At 38.5% G+C, this 19,651-nt stretch overlaps 1 protein-coding gene across 1 annotated transcript in view; it reads right to left on the bottom strand.

The window, feature by feature from the left end:
* The window catches only part of Dpyd (dihydropyrimidine dehydrogenase), an 872,190-nt gene extending 855,330 nt beyond the window's left edge, over positions 1 to 16,860 (bottom strand). The window contains exon 1 of the mRNA XM_028752184.1: positions 16,705 to 16,860. Coding sequence (XP_028608017.1) covers positions 16,705 to 16,743 — 39 coding nt within the window. The 5' untranslated portion in view covers positions 16,744 to 16,860. The remainder of the gene's footprint in view (positions 1 to 16,704) is intronic.
* Between the last annotated feature and the right edge of the window lie 2,791 nt (positions 16,861 to 19,651).

Below are 19,651 nucleotides of genomic sequence, written 5' to 3'. Positions count from 1 at the left end.
CATGTGACAACTTGAGAAACCAAAGGCTATATAGCTACATGCATCTCTTATAACCTTTACCGTTATGTCAGTGGTAAAAGGGTAAAATAATGTCTATTGTTTAGAAGATTTATTTTTAATTTTTGTTCATGTCTGTGAATATTTCTTACAATTTTTTACCAATCCTCCATCTCCCATAATCAGAACTTTGAAATGACACTAAAGATTACCCTAGCAAAGCAACACTTACCACAGAGGTAGCTGGGGAAACATCCTTGGCATTTCTGTTAATTATGGAATAGCACTAGAAAATGTATCAATATTACCTTTTTAAATATTTTTTTGAAATTTGTATTTGGTGGTAACTTAAAATTCACCCTGTATGTATTTATGTATTTTACCTTCATCATCATAATTTGGTTTTTCCTTTCTTTCTTTCTTTCTTTCTTTCTTTCTTTCTTTCTTTCTTTCTTTCTCTTTCTTCCTATCTTTCTCTTTTAGTTTAAACTATTCTAAAGGAACTCAGAATTTAATACAGCATTTTTAGAATCTTAATTTAAACTTCAAGCAACCTTAGGAAAAAAAAATCAACCGTAGTTTTGCAAGATTTCTGGGCAAATGGCCAAATACAAAATTAAAAATGTACGAAACACTGACAGTTAAGTAGAAATCTGAATCTTCCCAGAAGATGAATTAAAAAGAGACAAGCTAAACAAATGTGTTGTTTCTAGAAAGGGAATTGGGAGAATATGGGGAGGGGTAGGAAACAGCTTTCCTGGGCCCTGTGGAGAATATTAGCTACCATGTCTGTCTAAGTCCACATCCTTGTCACTCAGCAGTGGCATGTAAAGATGGTCTGACCTCATGCTGACCAGCAGTCACTGCCAACCTCCCAGGCATTGCTCACCAGCAGGTCATAGGACAAATAGGAAATGGCATGACTGGTATTCTTTAGGAGCATTTTTTTACTGTTTTTTATGTTCACATACTATAATGATGATAGGTTTATAGATGTTATTGACACAATAAAATTGTTCAGAAATTATGCCTCAAGAAGGTAACAGGATGCAAGGTAATGACATTTCAGCAATAACACTCCAAAGGTAACAGAAGTATAGAGGACCAGAATATTCGTCTTCAAATAAGAAGCATCATTGAGTTAAAGACAAAGAAGAAATAGATAGAGGAGAGCTCTCTGCTCTGCCTCTATTTGTCAAAATCTAGGAAACTTTACAATTACAACATTGAGTTACAATGACAAGAGTATCCTGACATCTTTTCTTCCAGGGAAAGGAGGAGTCAACCAGTATAGAAGTAGGACACCTCATCAGCCCCGGTGATGGTGCAGAGGAATTTACTTTTTAACTCACTCGGTAAAATAGTCTTTAATTTCCATTTCCCTACTTTCCCTTTAAAACAGCACCCATACACACTTGGTCCTTTTCTCTTTTCTTATCACTTTCATGAAACCTCACTGCTCTTTGTTAAAGATGCTGTGTAAACTCCAAAGTCAATCTTTAGAGAATTGCTAAGTTTCTGAGATATGTATGTTAATGGATTTCTGTTTGCTCTTCTTTTGTAAATCTGCCTTTTATAACAGGGATCCCTACCAACTGACTATCCTTCAGGTGTTATTATTCCACTACATCTTGAACTTGAAGCTCCTGGTCAGTCACAACTGACTGAAGCAAACTGAGATTTTTGCATCCACTGTGTGATCTAATTTCTCCAAGAAAAGTATCCCAAGGGGTAAAATTTTTCAAACCCAATTTATGTTTATTTTTAAGCTGCAGATGTTTATGGGGTTTCATACTATTTTAGAATTCACTACCTAAAATAACAGGAGTTGTTTCGCTTTGAATAACTGAGAACTGGACAAATTGTTCTGTTTCAAATACCACAAAGTGAATTATAATTATGCAATATGTTCCTCTAAGTATTTGCCATGATAGCATAATTAATTCAAAATTGCAAAGGACTAAAGAGGCAAAGGTGGCAAAGGTTAGGCTAATATAAATTAGCCTCAGATTATACCCTTGTAATTACATTTTTTTGAATCTTCAAATATGAATAGGTTGTCTTGACAGTGATATCATTATAGATATAAAGTAGATGGAGAAGAGAAAAGTCCCCTCTTTCCTAGGGCTACTATTAATCAAACAAAAACTGACAGATGCCTACATGTATGTAGACTTTTGAAAGAGCAGGAAGAGAAAGAATGTAGATTTCAAAAATCCCATCCAGGTCAGTAGTCCATTTGACTTGGTTTTCTTTCCTCTTCTCTCCAACAAATGATGAATCTGACCTGTCAGAGGTCAAGGGAGCCTAGCAAAGGAAGAGCTGGTCAGCTGACATCATGTTTTTAGGTGATTGATGAAGTCTCCCCAGATCCCCCCATTGCAACCATCTGGCTTGGGTGAGAAGTCTTTCTTAAACACCTAGCTTCATTTACACATGTGAAGGACTCCTTGAGGAACAGAATATTAACTACCCTGTTGAGAGATTCTGTGAATACCTTTAGTAAGAGAAAAATGAGGTAACTTTTGAAGGACTCTGAGCTTACATAAGTCTCTGATTCCTAATTTTCATATCATGTATTTTAATGTCTGAATAAACAGCCACGTCAAATGGAGCTCCTACTCAGAGACGTTAGTTTCCAGCTCACCATGGACTTAATCAGATCATAGCCCATTCCTGTGCCGTTGGCTCCCCATTTCTGATACAAATAAAATTTCTTAAGATAGAAAACACGTTCTTAAGCAGGGCACTGGTAAAACTAAACATCCAGTGTGTGTTCAACTCCCGTAATTCCTAAACACTAAACTCTGCAGCTCCTGTGTCTGCCTTTGTTCCACGCCTGCCCATTTAACCCAGGGTCGCTCTCTTCCACCTCTCCCTGAGAAAGGAAAATCAACATATTTCCAGTCCTCCTAACCACTGGATATTAAAGGGAATGGAAAGAGAGAGAGAATGTAGCAAAGGTTACATGAATTTCATTATCACTTGTTAAATATAATCAATATCACCCCATACAAAGCAATCAAGCTTTATGAATGTACGTTCAGTGTAATGCGGACGTTGATCCTATAATTACAATCCTGTACCATAACCTCCCAGCATTAATTACTTTCTTTCTTACTTACAGGTTTCTGTATCATAATTGTATTCAGGATACAAACATATCTGTGTGTGATAAGTATATTTATAATATAAACATATATTTTAAATATATAAATATATATATACACCTATCTCTCTCCATATCATGTTAAATTCACATGCTCAGATACCAGCATGTACTCAGAAAGCACTTACGAAGTTTCAAGGACATAAGATACTTTGTTGTTAATCAGTTTTGTAAAATTATGAATGGAATGTATATCCTTGTTGTGAAATTCTTGGGACAAGTAGTTTAGACTTCAGTTTTATAGCCCTTAGAATATTTGTATATAGTTTACCAGGTGATAATCCCTAATCAAAAATCCCCAAATCAAAAAAGCCTTAAAAATGCCAAACTTAAAAAAAAGAGTCAGACTGAATTCTTATTACCTGTTAGGTTTTAGTGGACGGGTCAATTTGTCAGTGAAGCCTCCTCAGACCATTAGGTAAAGAAGGGCTCTGTCACATCATATTATTCTGGTTTGTTTTTTTACAAAAACTCGTGATAGCATCTGAAATAGCATGGATTTAAGGTTTTCTTCTTTTGCTGCCCATTTTATTGTGACACAATTGTCTTGCCCATAGTAAGAAATTAATATTCTTTAATTTTTAATGAATAAAAGAAAGTATCTGTGAAGCCATGTGCTTTCAGAGATTTAAAACTACACATTTTTAAGTAAAACTGTGAAAAATCTCATTGGCATCATAACAGTACATGATAGTCATTATCAATACTTTGATATCTTATACTAATTATAATCTTGTCCATGTTAGAACCAACTAGGAAAGATGATGCAGGTACTGTACTAATTCCATCTCACGGTTGTGGACCCAAAACCAGAAAGCTTCTGCTATTTGACTGTGTCCCAACTATTAAGTTGCAAAGTATTGAGGTTTGGTCTTGCTGTCTATTGTAATGCTAAGTGCAGGCCCCCAAGACCTGGAGTCTGCTTGTAGATCCAAATGACCCTGCCCCCAAAGTATTTCTGATTGGTAGATAAAGATGCTGACAGCTAATTGTTGGGCCAAGGAGACATAGGTGGCGGTTAGGTTTCCTAGGCCTCAGAATCAGAGCAGAACCATGAGGGGAATAAGGTGGAGGAGAAAAGAGAAGCAGCCATCAATTAAGTGAGCCATAAAAATGTGGCCCTGAGGGACTGGCCAACTGGAGTTAAGAGCAGACCAGATGAAGCATAGTAAGTAATAACTCCGGGTTATCGATAGGAAAATAGATTCTAGTAGCATAGAGGGTAGATATCTGCCTGGTTCTTGTGATGTTTGAGGCTTATTGTAGATATAAAGGTTGTATGTGTCTTTTATCTGGGAACTAAATGATCAAAGGCAGGGTAGAAGCCCCGGGGTTGGGATTAGAATTTTTTACAACAGCAGAGTGGTGAGCAGAGTGCTAGGTGTGTAAATGTGGTATATTCATCTAAGTATGCAAGGTATGTCCCTGTGCACATGCAGGTAGAAGCCAAAGGGGGATGCTGGGTGTCTTCTTTTGTTACTCTCAGCCAACTGAAACAGTGTCTTTTTGGACATGAAGCTCCCATTAGGATGGCTAACCAACAAGCTCTCAGGAAACATTTGTCTCTACCCTCCGATGCTGGATTTAGAGACACATAACTGTGCCAGCTTCTTATATGGGTGCTGGGAATTCAAAGTCTTCAGGCTTTCATAGCAATACTTACTGAGACATCTCGCCAGCTCCCAGAGTGTATATTCTTTACCACTACTCCATGATGACTTTTCATTACACTTAAGATACATAATGATGAGATATTACTTACTATAAATAGTAACAAACAATACATGTTATAATTGATCAGGTACACAGGTTTATTGATATTTATTCACATTTCTTGTGTTACTTTTGGTGAACTGTGTCCAAAAATAGCATTAATTTTAAAATTAATTAGGGTCTATTCTTCTTGAAATCTATACTGTCTTCACTTTAGTTACTTGTATGTCATATCACGCTTTGTGTAAACAGTGTATCTTGTAGGTGAAGGTGCATGAGTAAACAGAGAAGCAAGTATACATGTACATGTATGTACTTTTGGTGATGGTAAATGCAGAGTTGGTTTTCTTTAAGGTGTGATCCATTGGTGGGTCAGAGATGCTCCTTCAGTGGACAGTTCCGCATCTATGGGCAACACAAATTGGATTTGGTGGCTTTGAAGAAAATGAGGTTATAACATTTGGTGTGCATGGAAGAAGGCATCGATCTAGACAGAATTTGGGGATAAGGTGCATATGATCAAAATACACTATCCTTGAGATTCTCTAAGAATTAATAGAATATTTTTTAAAGAAGTCACTATTCAAATACTTTTAAAATACAAGCAAAACTACTAAGAATGCAAAAATAAAATACCCTCCAAACCCTGCTAATCACACAAACACAAATTAAACCACTGAGACAATTTTCACTGAATTATTTATTTTAAAAAATAGAATAAAGGAAGGATTGCATTTTGTAAACATTCATATGAGGTAAGCTACTAAGAAATGGAACAGAGCATATGGACAACTCTAAATAATCTCAATTCTTAAGATAACTAACTGTCCTACCAATGATAATTTCTCATCTAAGAGCCTAGCATAATTATGTGATCTTTAACAAATATAAAGGATATTTTAGCCCAGGCTGGCCTTGCACTCTTGATCCTCCTGCCTCTGCCTCCTTCAGCAAATCCTACCAGCATGCACCAAATGTGTGTGGGAAGGTGGGAGTGGGTGAGTGGGTGGGGCACATTCTCACAGAAGCAGGAGGAGGGGGATGGGATAGGGGGTTCCTGGGTGGGAGGGAAATGGGGAAGGGGATCATACCCGAAATGTAAATAAAATATCCAATAAAAAAGGATATTTTAGTTTCTTGCCATTTAGATAAGACAGAAGGAATGGTAAATGGAGATTTCATGAACTTGAAAGAGATATCCTCTGCAAGCACTTTCAAGTCATTTGAATCAGAAACATGTCTCAAATTGAAGGTAAACTTAGCTTTAAAATGTAGCACATATTCAGGGTTATTTCAGTTAATTAACCCAAGAAGTAGAATGCTTTGCTTTATTATATGTCTTACTGTGAAGGGAAAAGTGTGTTTTAGTTCAAATACATCTAAACTTAAAGATAGTTTATTATTTATGAAGATAAAAAATTAATCAAAACTTTTACACACATGTCCTTTTGAACACACATGCATGAACATGTAGACATGCTCACATGATTACCCATTCCTGCATCGAATGTAAGACTGTCTAGGTAAAACCATTTTTTAACAGTCTGGTCTGCCACAGTCATTCTGAGGGGAGAACCAAAACCACTGATACAATAAGAACATTTCCATTCTAGGTAACAAGATGGACAGGTGGACAGGTGCAGTCACTGTTATATTTACCCATTTACGGTATTGACCTGAGATTTATGGCTGTTGTTCATTTAAAATGGGACCCTGCAGCTCAGTCTTATTTTTCCTATTCTTTCCAAGCAGAAAACCTAAGAGCTCATGGAGAGGTCAGACTAGAATCCATTAAGAAGTTGCAAATACAAACTACATTACCTCTGGGAGCAAGTGGCACAAGGATGCCTTAGAGATTTGGAACTTAGTGATCTTGGTAGGGACACTATGCAGAGGGGATGACTAGTCACAGCTCCATCCAGTTTCTATCTTTGTTCTGGAAAGAGACTTTCTGTCAAAAAAAAATATGGTTTTTTTTTTTCTTGGAACTGAACTTAGGTCCTTTGAAAGAACAGCAAGTACTCTAAACCACTCAGCCATTTCTCCAGCCCCTGAAGTCATAATTTTTTTCTAACAAATTTTAGAGCTTCACTAATGATTATGAAAAATAATTTAGCAATTAAATCTGAGAAATGAAAAGAAGTTTAACACAAGTTGACACAAAGATATGTACATTTTACTGTGAGCGATGTCATAATTTATCCCTAAGGATCTAAATACTGAATACTCTTTTTCTTTTTTTAAGAAATTTTCCTTCTTTTTTTTTAACTCTAGCATTGCTCAACTAAAAACAGGTCTCCCAAAGCTCTGAAGCTACTGTGAAGAAAAAAAAGGGTCAGTGGCAAGTATTGAACTCTCTCCCTGGCAGCACTGGTATCCCAGCTTGAGCTCCTTGGCCACTGCCATCTCCCCAGCTTGTGTTCTCCTTTTTGCTGATAATTATCAGGCTGACTGATCTGTCTCTTAGCATTGTCTGGAGGCTGGAGAGACAGCTTAGTGAGCCAGTATGGGGATCTTAGTTCAATTTTTCGAACACACATACAATGAGCTGGGCATGCTATAGCACACTTACAATCCCTATGCTGAAAATCTCCTAGGTTTCCAGAGGACGACTCTTTGGACTTGATAGCCAGAGAGCATGTTGTAATCAATGATGAACAGGCCTGTAAGGGACCTTGTCTCAAAAAAAAAACTAGAAAAAAATAACAATAATAACACAAACAATGAAAAATAGTGTCCTGGTGCCTGAGGATCAACACTTGAGAATGTCATGTACACATGGCAACATATGTGTATACAGGTATACCTGCACAAAAACAAATATCTGCACAAAAGATATCATCTATAATCCACAAAATATGGATTAATCCACATCTATAATCCACAAAATAAGGACTCCAGCGACATATAGTAGGACCTGACTTTTCCTGGTGCTCAGACAAGAAATGCTCATTGGTGCAATAGTGGTACAACCATTATAAGAATAACCAACCACATTCTAGTTGAATTTATTCCAAAAGATGAAATCCATACCTGGCACTATTGTCAGACCAAGAACCTATGGCTAGACAAATCATAGACCTGAGGGGAGTGCCTACTCCTGTTATTCTCATAAATGGCATAGCATTAAACTAACTTCAAATGACTTACTATTAAACCCATAGGTTAACGGAGCTCTCTCAATACTGGATATAGAAGCTTCTCTGTGTAGTAGATGATTAACATAGTAACCAACAACTAACCAAGGTGCAGAAAATTTAAGACTATAGAACTCTCATCATTAGGTAGATCTTATGTAAGAACGTCCTCTTCTAATGGCTTAGGAGACTTTGAAAGAGAGGATGAGAAGATTGTAAGAGCCAGAGGTCATATATAACTACAGTGAAACAGTGTCTTCAGGACACATCAGTGGAGTGGCACAGATACCCTCACAGAATGCACAGGGCCCATGCAAGCCCAAGCCAGACCAAATTCCAGCATGAAGAAGAGAAAAAAGCATGAAATTCCAGCCCTAGATGTGGAGCTATTTACAATTATTAGCTACTGGAAGTGGGAGAATCAGATCTCTCTAAGAATGTATCCCCAATATTCAAGAACATTTTCGCAACACAGATTGGTCTTGAAAGAGGGAAAAGACACAAAGCAGGGTAGGTAGAAAAGAGAGTAAGAGGTGAGGGAGAAAGGTGGTTATGATCAACACAAGTTACAGTCAAAGAACGAATAAAACCTTTTTAAAGGTGTAACTCATGCATCTGATAAGAAAAGGAGGTGGAAAATCAGGAATAGAGTTTAGAAAATAGTATAACATCAGATTCATTTATTTCTAAGAGAGATGATAGGCTAAATCCTACCTATGCATGCAAACAAAACAGAACATGATCACTTTCTTCTATGATCACTTAGCAGGTCACACTTTCAAACAACTTCCCTTGTTACTTACTATTATTTAAGGTATGTGTGACTGTGTGTGTGCACAAGTGTGTGTGTGTGTGTGTATGTATGTATGTGTGTGTGTATATATGTGTGTGTGTATGTATGTGTGTGTGTGTATGTGTGTGTACGTATGTGTGTGTGTATGTGTGTGTGTGTATGTGTGTGTGTGTGTGTGTATGTATGTGTGTGTGTGTATGTGTGTGTGTGTATGTGTGTGTGTATGTATGTGTGTGTGTGTATGTATGTGTGTGTGTGTGTGTGTGTATGGAAATTCATGTATGGTCTTGCCACTATATGCATGTGGAGGTCATAGAATAACTTTTAGGAGTTTGTTTTCCCTTACCATTGAGTGGGCCTGGGGATTGAACTTAGGTCCTCGAGCTTGGCTGCAGACTAGGTAACCCACTGAGTCATCTCTTTGGCCCCTTTGAACACTGACCAGGAGATTCACTGAAGACACAGCAAGGCATTTACAGTGATGGAATGACTTCACTGTATGACCCTGTAGGGTCAGAAACTCCCCATAAAGGATCCCACTTGGAGAGCAAAACCAAGTCAGGTCCCTTATTTTAATTGAGAGGGGGGAGGGGAAGGGGAGGAAGAAGGGGAGAGGGAGAGGGAGAGGGAGAGGGAGAGGGAGAGGGAGAGGGAGAGAGAGAGAGAGAGAGAGAGAGAGAGAGAGAATCCTTTCTATTGTTTTGCTGAAGACATTAACATTACTCATCATTACTCTGTCATTAAACTTCTAAATTGTAAAACAATTTTTAAATACAAAACTCAAAGATTTGAAGATTCAAATACAAAATTTTCAAGGAATTTCACAGTGAATAAAATACTCAAATGAGTTAACCTGGGCCTGAAGAACAAAAGTCAAAACCGGGGGATAATTTTTCCCATCAAAGTGTAAGAAGTGATGGGTGCAGGCTTAGAGTCGAGGGGAAAACCCATGGATGCAGAAGTGCACCCGGGGCTTCATCCGCGGCCACTATCCGTATAAATCAGGCCCAGAGCTGACATGCAATTTTCTGTGTGTCCCCTGAGAAGTGGCCCTCGGGGCTTAATTATTGATGAAGAGATATTTCTTCAAAGTGGCCCAGTCAAGACTGCCTCGAGGGGACATTCATAAGCACTCATAATATCAATTTCCAAGCACCTGGGAGATAGGGACTCACACGGGCTCCTTAATTATTATGATACAAGCAGAGGAAAAGAAGAATGCATTACACAACTGGGCTGAAATTCCCCAAGAAAGGGAGGGTACCCGAGTGAATGTTCAGAAAGCTCGTTCATATGATTTCCTGGAACAAATGAATTTGGGCTCTAATCTATTCCATCCAAGGACTTTGCAACTATCAAAAACAAGTAATCTGTGATCACGGACACATGAAAACCCCAAAACAAATAAATTCCTTGAACAGTGTGTGCTTGCTTAGGGAATATATATATATATATATATATATATATATATATATATATTCCCTTTATATAGTACAAAAGATATCTCCCTATGTTTCCTTTTATTCCTTAGGGAATGAATAATATCAAAAAATCAAATTGCTTCAAACAATTAATAAATGTCTATCCCAAAATAATATTTACCCATCCATCAGCTTTAGTCTAGTATCAAAATCACTAAAGAATTTATCAATATATAAGATATAGTTTTGGGAGGAAAATACAAATAAGGAGAGAGCCCTGAATTTTAATTTTGTTCCACCATTTAGATGTTCTGCATCCATGAGGCCTCCCCAGTATAACTCCTTTGTATTTCAGAGGCCTACACCAATAGAGAGCTGGCTATAAGACAGGATTAGATGCATACCTTAATTAGCAATGAAGACAAACAAGAGTCTTTAATTTGACCAGAATTCCATTACTGCCCCATCCCATCAAAAACTGACACTCAGCAACTTCCATAACACATTCCTGCAGCATGCATGAGTCTGAGAGTGTTCAGGGTAACTCTGTGACTCTCACTACTTTTTGCCTCGCTTCTACAATGTAGACTATACTTTCACACATCTGCTTTAAAGGAAGATATGTCCCAAACGTGTCTAGAAAATCCTATGCAAATGACTTTCTGAAATCTGTTTATGTAATCAACATACACTACCATTTCATTTTTTACTAATTAATGGTGTGTGTGTGTGTGTGTGTGTGTGTGTGTGTGTGTCTGTGTCTGTGTGTGTAAGCATGCATGTGGCCGAGGACACATGCCACGGACAGAGGACAATTGGCAGACATCAGTTCTCTCTGTCCACTCTGTTGGTTCCAGAATTAACTCAGATTATCAAGCTGGGCAGCAAGGGCTTTAGTTGGCATAGCCCTCACAGCAGCCTGTGAACTACCATTTCAAAAGCATTCATTTTATGTGACAATATTTTATGTATCAATCCTCACAAATTCTGTGGGGGGGAGATCAGTTTCAATTGACTAATGAGAAAAGGACAGGCCACAATTGTCCAAAGAAATAACAAAATTGGTGTTTGAACCTAGGTCTTTTCTATATTAAAAATCATTTATTAATTTTATTTCATTTTAAAAGTTTTGAAGAGAAGTGAAAACATCGCATGTCAAAATTAACCAGTTCCAAAAATTATGCAACTTGATAGATTTACATATAGTTAGCATTGTATATATAATTGTATAAGTTTACATAGGTGAAGCAAACATTTTTAAAGTTCTAGTTATGTCATAGATTGATGTTTTGGTTTAGGTGGCAGTTAAGTGCACAAAATATATCCAATGCTAAAGGTGTAGAATCCAAGGTGAAGTTGCACAAGTTTCATTCTGCGTACAAGTTCTAACATAATATTCTAATACAATGTAATTTTTCAAATAGTAACCATGATATAAAAATTGACCTTTTAAAAAATAAATTCATAAAAATTTCTTAGTTCCAAAGTCTAGTAGACAATCATACTAAAGTGTATAAAAGAGAAGTTTTTCATTATTTTAAATACAAGCACTTATTACCTATAAATGCAGTATTGTAAGACTAACAAAAACAATAATGATCACAAATTAGAGGAAATACATGAAGCTGTTCAAAGTTATCCCAGTAGCACAATTGTCTCCAGCATAACTCTGAACACACACACTCCTGATGGGTGAGGCCAGAAACCACCTTCTGTCTTGAGAAAGAAGATTAAAAGCAAATGACATTCAAAAACAAAACATGTCATATTTGAAAAATAAAACTCTTGGTTATAAATAAATTTACAATCAACAAATGTTTCATTACACATTTTAATCAGTTTAGAATAGAAATTAAATAAATGTTCTGTACAGATTGTGTGCACGAATGCGTGTGCCTCTGTGTGTGTGTGTGTGTGTGTGTGTGTGTGTGTGTATTCATGTGTGTGAGGCCAGAGGTCAGTGTTGGGTACTATTTTTTCAGTATTGACTTCTATGCTATATCTTGAGACAGAATCTCTCACTGCTACTCAGTGAGCCTGGAGAATCTGTCTCCATCTCCTTAGTGCAGAATTTTTTAACTACATTCTGTGGATCAACACTGGGTAATTACCCTTGCTTACTCAGCAAAATTAGGGCTATCTCCCCTCACCATACCCACAGTTTTAAAGTCTGGAATTCTGAGGTGCACAGTTGTCGCTGTGTCCATACCACTAAGAGGAAAAACAATACATTGGCCATTCCTACTTTTCAATGCCCTCTTTGGCTACACTGAAGCTTGGACCATGCCAAAGGTCTTCTCATACTTTGCCATTGCACTCTAGAACAGCTTTCGTTTTCAATCTTGTTTGAGTTCCAACTTCAGGGTCTTGACCTTCTGCTTTCGAAATCTCCCGGAGTGACGCCACATCTGTACTCTATGGAGAGGTCTAGTTTTCAGCCTTATATTGTTTCGTGTTTACATAGAGTCTGATGTAATGATAAGTTTAAACAGCTACTGTGTGTTTATTTAAAGACCATGTTACCTCTGCACTAGACCTAGATCTTATCATTTAGCTTTCCAAATAATGATTTTCCTCCAGAATGCATGAAGGGAAGCTGGTGAATTCTAGTATATTTTAGTTAGCTATTCAGTTATCCCTATAGGCTATTATCGAGAGTAAATAGACACAATCTAAAATCTCCCCATGGACAGATTTATTATTAATCATTAATATTATAGTTTTTAATTAAACTACTAACTAAACTAGTACTCTTAATATGTGGGCAAGAGATATTCTTAATTTTATTGTTTTACTTATTCACTTTATATCCCGCTCACTGCTCCTCTCCTGGTCACCCTCTCCCACAATGCTCCCCCACACCCCCTCCACTTCTCCTCTGAGCTGGTAGGGGGCTGGGTATCCCCTACCCTGGAACTTCAAGTCTATATGAGGCTAGACGCTTCCTCTCCCACTGAAGCCAAACAAGGTAGCCCAGCTAGAAGAACATATCCCACAGACAGGTAACAGATTTTGGGATAGCTCCCACTCCAGTTGTTCAGGACCCACATGAAGACCAAGCTGTACATGTGCTACTATCAAAATATATGTGAACACAGAACCAAACTGTATGCTACAAACTAATATGAGTGGAGCTAGTTATGCTTTAAGGCAGATAAGCATATATATGTGTTGGTACTACTGAAATAAACTCCATACAAAAAATAAAATCTTTTAAAATTAAGAGAAGTCCACAGGACACTTTAAAATTTGGAAAATGTTACATGTTCCATAACTAAAATCTAATAATTATTTTTAAGTAAAAGGCGTTTAAAACCTTAGTCATTTGTATTTCCACAAGCTCTGTCGTGCCCAGTGGATAAGGGAAGGACTTCAGCTATGCTTGCAGAGTCCTGAGAAGAGGAAGAAGCAACTCAATTTGGCTTAAAGTATCAAATGACTAGGGTAAAAATGGTTAAAACTGTAACTACATACTTTTATGGTCTCTACTCAATTATCTTTCATGAGGGGTGGAAATCAGAATATTGAACAAAAGTGAAGTGTTAAATTGCTTTTATATGTGGTGATATTGATACCGTGTTGGCTGGTGATTCAGTCTAAATGAAGAAGTACCATTAAATCACTGCTGAGGTCAGAGAAAGTGACCAGTGGGCAATACTCACCTACCCTGAAGCTTTCCCAGGAGAGCCTGGATTCAAAAGTCACACTTTTCAAAATTTAAAGTATCAAAAAGAGTAAAACAAAATGGTATCTTAAATTATGTGGCTACCATTAATGCACTTTGAAGTAGTAACTATCAATTGGAAGTAATTTCTCAGCTAATAACCTCCTTTGTTTGGTCTTTATTTGTTAGTGCTTTATTTCTTTGTAAGCTCTTTCTCCTGACAGGAAACTCTGTACTTATAGCAGATGCTAACCACCTACTATGTTCCATATTGCTTTCAACTCTGAGAACTGGATAACAAGAGCAATATCACACAGCCAGCAAGGAGCATTGCTAGCCCCCAATCCCAGCAGTTAGCACCAGAAGCCATTCTCTGATCCAAGCTATGAAACAGCAGAATATGACTTGGCATCCTGTACCATTTCTGCACTTTCCACAAAGACAATGAAGTTTGGTTCTATGGGCTAGGTCCTCCCCATCATCCAGGGCATCATTTCTATATCTATCTTCAATCCAGGGGATATTTTATGTGTAGTTGAGTGTGCTGACTCTACTATATATTTCCATCCCTCCCGATCCACATGTGATACAGGATTGAAGCTAAAAATTAGAAAGAAATGGACATAAAACATCTTTGAAGATGTCAGTAACCTGACAAAATATTTTTGTTTGATTGTGAAACCAGATTCTATAGGTAGCTCACTGGGAAAATTAAATCTCTACTATAGTGAGTGGCTATTGATACCTTTTCATCTTTTTCTCAAATATCAAATGCCCTATCAATGTACTCTTATTTCCATCTATTTCACACCACTTTTAAATTACCTCTGCCACTTAGTTGAGACAAAGACAATGATTACAATCAGATCAACTTTCCCACAATAGTTTTTAATGAACGTGTTCAGGAAAGCTTTCAAATTTGACAGAAAACCAAGCCTTCATAATTTATTCTGATTCTTCAACACAAAGAGAATTTCAGTAGGTTAACAGGATTAATGGAGGCATCTCTGTGTGAGTATGTTCCTCCGGGCTTAATGTACTTTTCCTCACTGTGTTATATTTTAATGATTAATTTCACGCTCTTTCATGGTATTTTTAGTTCATGAATCACGGGTATTACTTTGAGGGGAAAGTAAACTATTGCGGGAGAAAAAAAGATGCTACTGATTAGAGTCTGGAGCACACATGTACCACACAGATGCTGAAGATGGTGAATGCCACCACTCCAGGTTGTAAGGTGCACCAGACTGAGGAGCCACACACAGCAATGTTACACTCATTCGAGTGAACTGGGAAGACTCATAGTCATCAAATGTTCTTGGTTAAAACTTACACGATTAAACTGGATGCTTGGTATCTCGCTAGCTTCATCTTCTCCATAAGAATATGGATAAGAACTAGTTTTCCAAGACAAGGACATGAGAAATATAAAGAATGAAATCAGCTAAGCTTGAAACACCCTTCTAATTAAACAAGAGCCATCCTATCTGTGACACTCTAGATTCCTGAAATCTGTACAGCCTGGATGCTGCCAAAGGACTGCTAACTGATTTATTTCAACAAAAATAAAAATGTCCCAGGGGTGTTAAATCAAAGATAGTACCCAGAGACTATGACTCCGATCAGGCATGGTATCCTGTGCCCTGCATACACACACATACAGTTCATTAAACCAATCATATTGTTCAATATCCAAAAAAGAAATTGTTAAGAAAAGTCTTAAGTAAACTACATAGAAAAAGAAGTCAATAGTTATCCTTTACTCTTCCTACTAAAATGAATTTATCAAAGGCAAATATGAAGTCTCTTAGAACACTACCAGCTTCCATTTCAGAGCACATAAAGGTTCTTTATCACTGACGTGCAAACTGGAGAAAACCAGGGATCCTGCTGCAAACAGGTGTTTTTAAACTTCTATTTAAAAGAACCGAACAAAGCGCGGGGGGGGGGGAATAGAGGGGGGAGGCTGTTATTTCTAAGCAAACACACAGAAGGTGGGAGGGGCCCGGGCAGGGGGCAGGAGGGGGAAAGGAAAAGGGAAAGGAAGAGAGCACAAATATTCTACAAAAGTTTTGTTTTGTTTTTATCTCGAAGAAAATTCCCTAAACAAAACGGAACTGAAACCGGAGAAACACAGGCTTTGATTGAGCGTGATTAAAATCTCGGCCATAATTCAAATCTTTCTCCCGGTACACACACTAAAGTAAACAGAACTCAAGGGAAAGATTTTTGCTATTTCAGGTAGGAACTTATTCTCAGAAAGACGAGATTTTTCGAAAGAACAGAGTGAAAGAGAGAATCGCACACTGCTGAGAGGAGAGAGAAGTGCAATTTGTGTATCTCTTTCCTGGGAGGACGCACTTTCCAACGTCCAATGTACTTCGGTCCATTTTTCCAAATGTGAAGAAATTAAGTCGTAAACAATACCAGGGCCAGCGCAGCTCGTAACAGCGGCCTGGATCTTGGATTTCTACGCTCCACTTTTGCACACTGCAGGGCTTTGTTATTATACGTGGGTCACTGGGTGAGTGTCCCCCAAAACCACGGAGGGGACAGAGCAGGAGTTAGAAGGTCCCCTGGAGTCCATGCCTCTGAACTCTGAGCCCCTGGGTCATGACTTAGGGCAGAGAGAGACGGCCACTTTTAAGTCTCCTACGAAGTGACCAGGTTCTGGTCCCAGGGTACCGTGTCCAGCCTGGCCAGCAAGGCTCCCCGGGGGGAAACTTCGAGGATCTCCAGCTCTGTTCCGGACGCACCCCCGGGCCTCTCGCCCCTCCGCGACCCTCCCACCCCAGGGCCGCGGTCGGTACCTCTATGTCCGGCGCGTCCCTGCTCAGCACACCCGCCATGACAGCGCTTTCTGGCCTCAGTCTCCCGCACACAAACCCTCCCTCCGCGGCAGCAGCCTCCAGTCCCGCACTGAAGCCTCAGCCTGCCCCAGCTCTGGAGCACACACTGCCCGAGTCAAGGCAGTATAGAAGGGGCGGGGCTACACTGAAGACACTCCTCTAGGGCGGGACAATGCTCTAGGCACACCTCACAGCCACACTGTCCAACTGGTCCCCAGTTCCCGGGCTCTGTTCCAGCTCATTTCTAGTTGTACTGGCCTTTGCTCCCTAAGGTTGAGTTTGGTAGGCGGGTTCAGGTTTCAGAAATCCCCAGAATTAAAAGCAAATAATTGCGTCTTTGATGTTTTTCTGCGCTCTGAGCCTGTAAAGTACAGAAACAAAGTCTAAAGAAAAACAGGATCTCCCAGAATTCTCCAAGGACCAGAGAGTATCTATGTTCCTCTGGCCACCAGCAAAAAGGCTGGAAGGATTTTGAAGCTACTCTGGAGAAGCAGTAGTCTGGGGGAGCCTAGGGTGCAAGAAGACAGGTAGACATCAGTATCCACAGTCCAGAGTTCTAGAGCAGTTTATACTGAGATGGTTCTCAACCTTCCTAATGCTGTGACCCTTTAATCTGTTCCTCATATATGGTAATCCCCATTCATAAAATTATTTTCATTGATACTCCAAAACCGTAATTTTGCTTGTCATAATGTAGATATTTGTGCTTTTCAATGATCTTAGGTGACCCCTGTGAAAGGGCCTTTCAACCCCAAAAATGAATACCAAAGGGATCTCCATGCACAGGTTGAGAACTTCTGCTTCAGTGAAAGGTATATCTACAGGATCAAGGCTTTCTTTCTGTATGACAGTCCATGCCTATTTTTTTTAAATATGTACTAATTTTCTGAAATGTGAAATTCATAAATATAAACAAGAGTTATTTTGTGGGTTTGCTCATATCGTTGCTAGGAAGAAGCAATGATATCGTCAGACTAGTCTCAAAATCATATCCTCTCCTCAACTTGGTGGCAGCCTGGGCGCCAGACTATTTTCTAAGTTGGACGTCTTCTCTCATGTCACTTTCTGCTTCTTTTAAGTCACACAGGGCATGTTGCCTTGTTGGCTAGATCATGATAGTTTTGGAGTCAAATATTTCCCTCCTCATTAGTATTTTTCGTTACTTCAACCTTTTTTCTTTTATTATTCAACAAGTACTTAATGTTTCACTTTGTTTTCAGGGTATTGCTGCCATGTTGGGTTTTCTAGATCTGGTCTTCAAGAAGGTTTATCACTGCTATGACAATAAGACTGGCCAGACATAAACTGTGTCACCTGCTTAGTTGGCAGATAAAAGAGGAACAGATCAGGGGGACGGGTGGATTCCTTGAATAGTTGGACAGAACTTATAGTACAAACCACCTGGTAACCTTTAAGAACTTGAAACTTTTCTAGGGGTTGGATACATATTGCCCCTTGAATCAAATATTAGCAAACACATACACACAACAACAACAACAAAACTAGACGGTTAAATAGAACCCCCAGAAACACCTTTGGCTTCTGTATTCTCACTCATTCACGTCATCTTTCTTCAGCTGTGAGGATTTTACACTCTAACCAGAACTTGAGTCACTTGGGCTCTGGTGTCTCAGCCTCGGCTGTTCAATCTTCCTGAACTCTGGAGTGGGATTCTAAAAATGAATTAACTCCCTTGCTCCCTACCCACAAATCGTGAACATTTTCAGTGGCTTGTTGCAACTTGTATACAATTATGGTTTGTTTGGTTGTTGTTGTTGTTGTTGTTGACTTTCTTGTCCACTTTTGAGTGACAACCTCCTGCCCTCTTCTACCTCACTGGGATCTCGTTTCCCTAACACCTTTTATACTCACCAAGTATTGTTCTGATCCTTCATCTTGTCCCTGGTTCTGCTCATTTTCCTCCCCAAGAAACTGTTTCCCTTCTCACTAATCCTCAAGTCTCTGAGTCATTCCCACCACCGAGAGAAATTAGACCTGCCCTACCTACCTCTGACACTCTAGTCTACAACAACCTAGGTTTTTCTTAATAGCCGTGTCAAGTTTTGTTTGCCTGCTCATTCGCATGTGACTTACTTGATATAACTCTTCTGTTTCAGATGCAGGTTCCAAAGTAAACAGGATCAGTGTCTGACTTCGATGTCTACTAAACATGTTGCTCCTTGTCTGGGCTTGAAATACAATATTTACTGACTGAAGGAACAGTAGATCCTGCACTAAGAAATTCTTTGGAGAAACTTTCTCTTCACTTCATTGTGGAGAATGAGTCACAATCAGTCAATGAATTTCTGGTTAAAATAGCTCATATCAACTACTTCTCTATTCAAGGAATATATCCTAAGGTCCAATCTTCCTGCAGCTCTCAGGACTCAAAGTTACCTCCAAATTACCACTATCCGTCTAAAGTCATCCATATCCTCGTGGAGATACATAGTCATCACACATAAAAATAGGTACCCGCAAAGGTATACACATGTTCATGTACTGAGAAATAATGTACAGATCTTTCACACATAGGTGCCAATGTGTAAATGCATATGCCTTTAGAACAATATTTACATTTATGCATATGTATAAATGGACAATTGCATATAATTTATTCTTCAATTTAGTCTCTAAAGTTCAACGATCAGCTTGCTAACCCAAAGGTTCATAGACATTTGTGTTTTCTCAGGTGACATTGCAATGAAAATATTTTAGATAGCAATCAATATTTTGTCTGGCTTTATCATGCATTATGCAAAGTATTGGATTTCACTATGACATTTCCATAAATGTGTATTATACACTTTGGTCTTATACAGCCTGCCATCTCTTTCTCTTAGCAAATTCCTTCCTCCCCTCCATCTTCTTCTTATTTCTAAATAGTTTCTCTTCTATATTGATGCCT

This window comes from Grammomys surdaster, unplaced genomic scaffold (genome assembly GCF_004785775.1).
Source record: "Grammomys surdaster isolate TR1022 unplaced genomic scaffold, NIH_TR_1.0 125881, whole genome shotgun sequence".
Classification (NCBI taxonomy): domain Eukaryota; kingdom Metazoa; phylum Chordata; class Mammalia; order Rodentia; family Muridae; genus Grammomys; species Grammomys surdaster.
The sequence above is the reverse complement of the archived record's forward strand: the minus strand, read 5'-3'. Positions and strand labels throughout refer to the sequence as shown.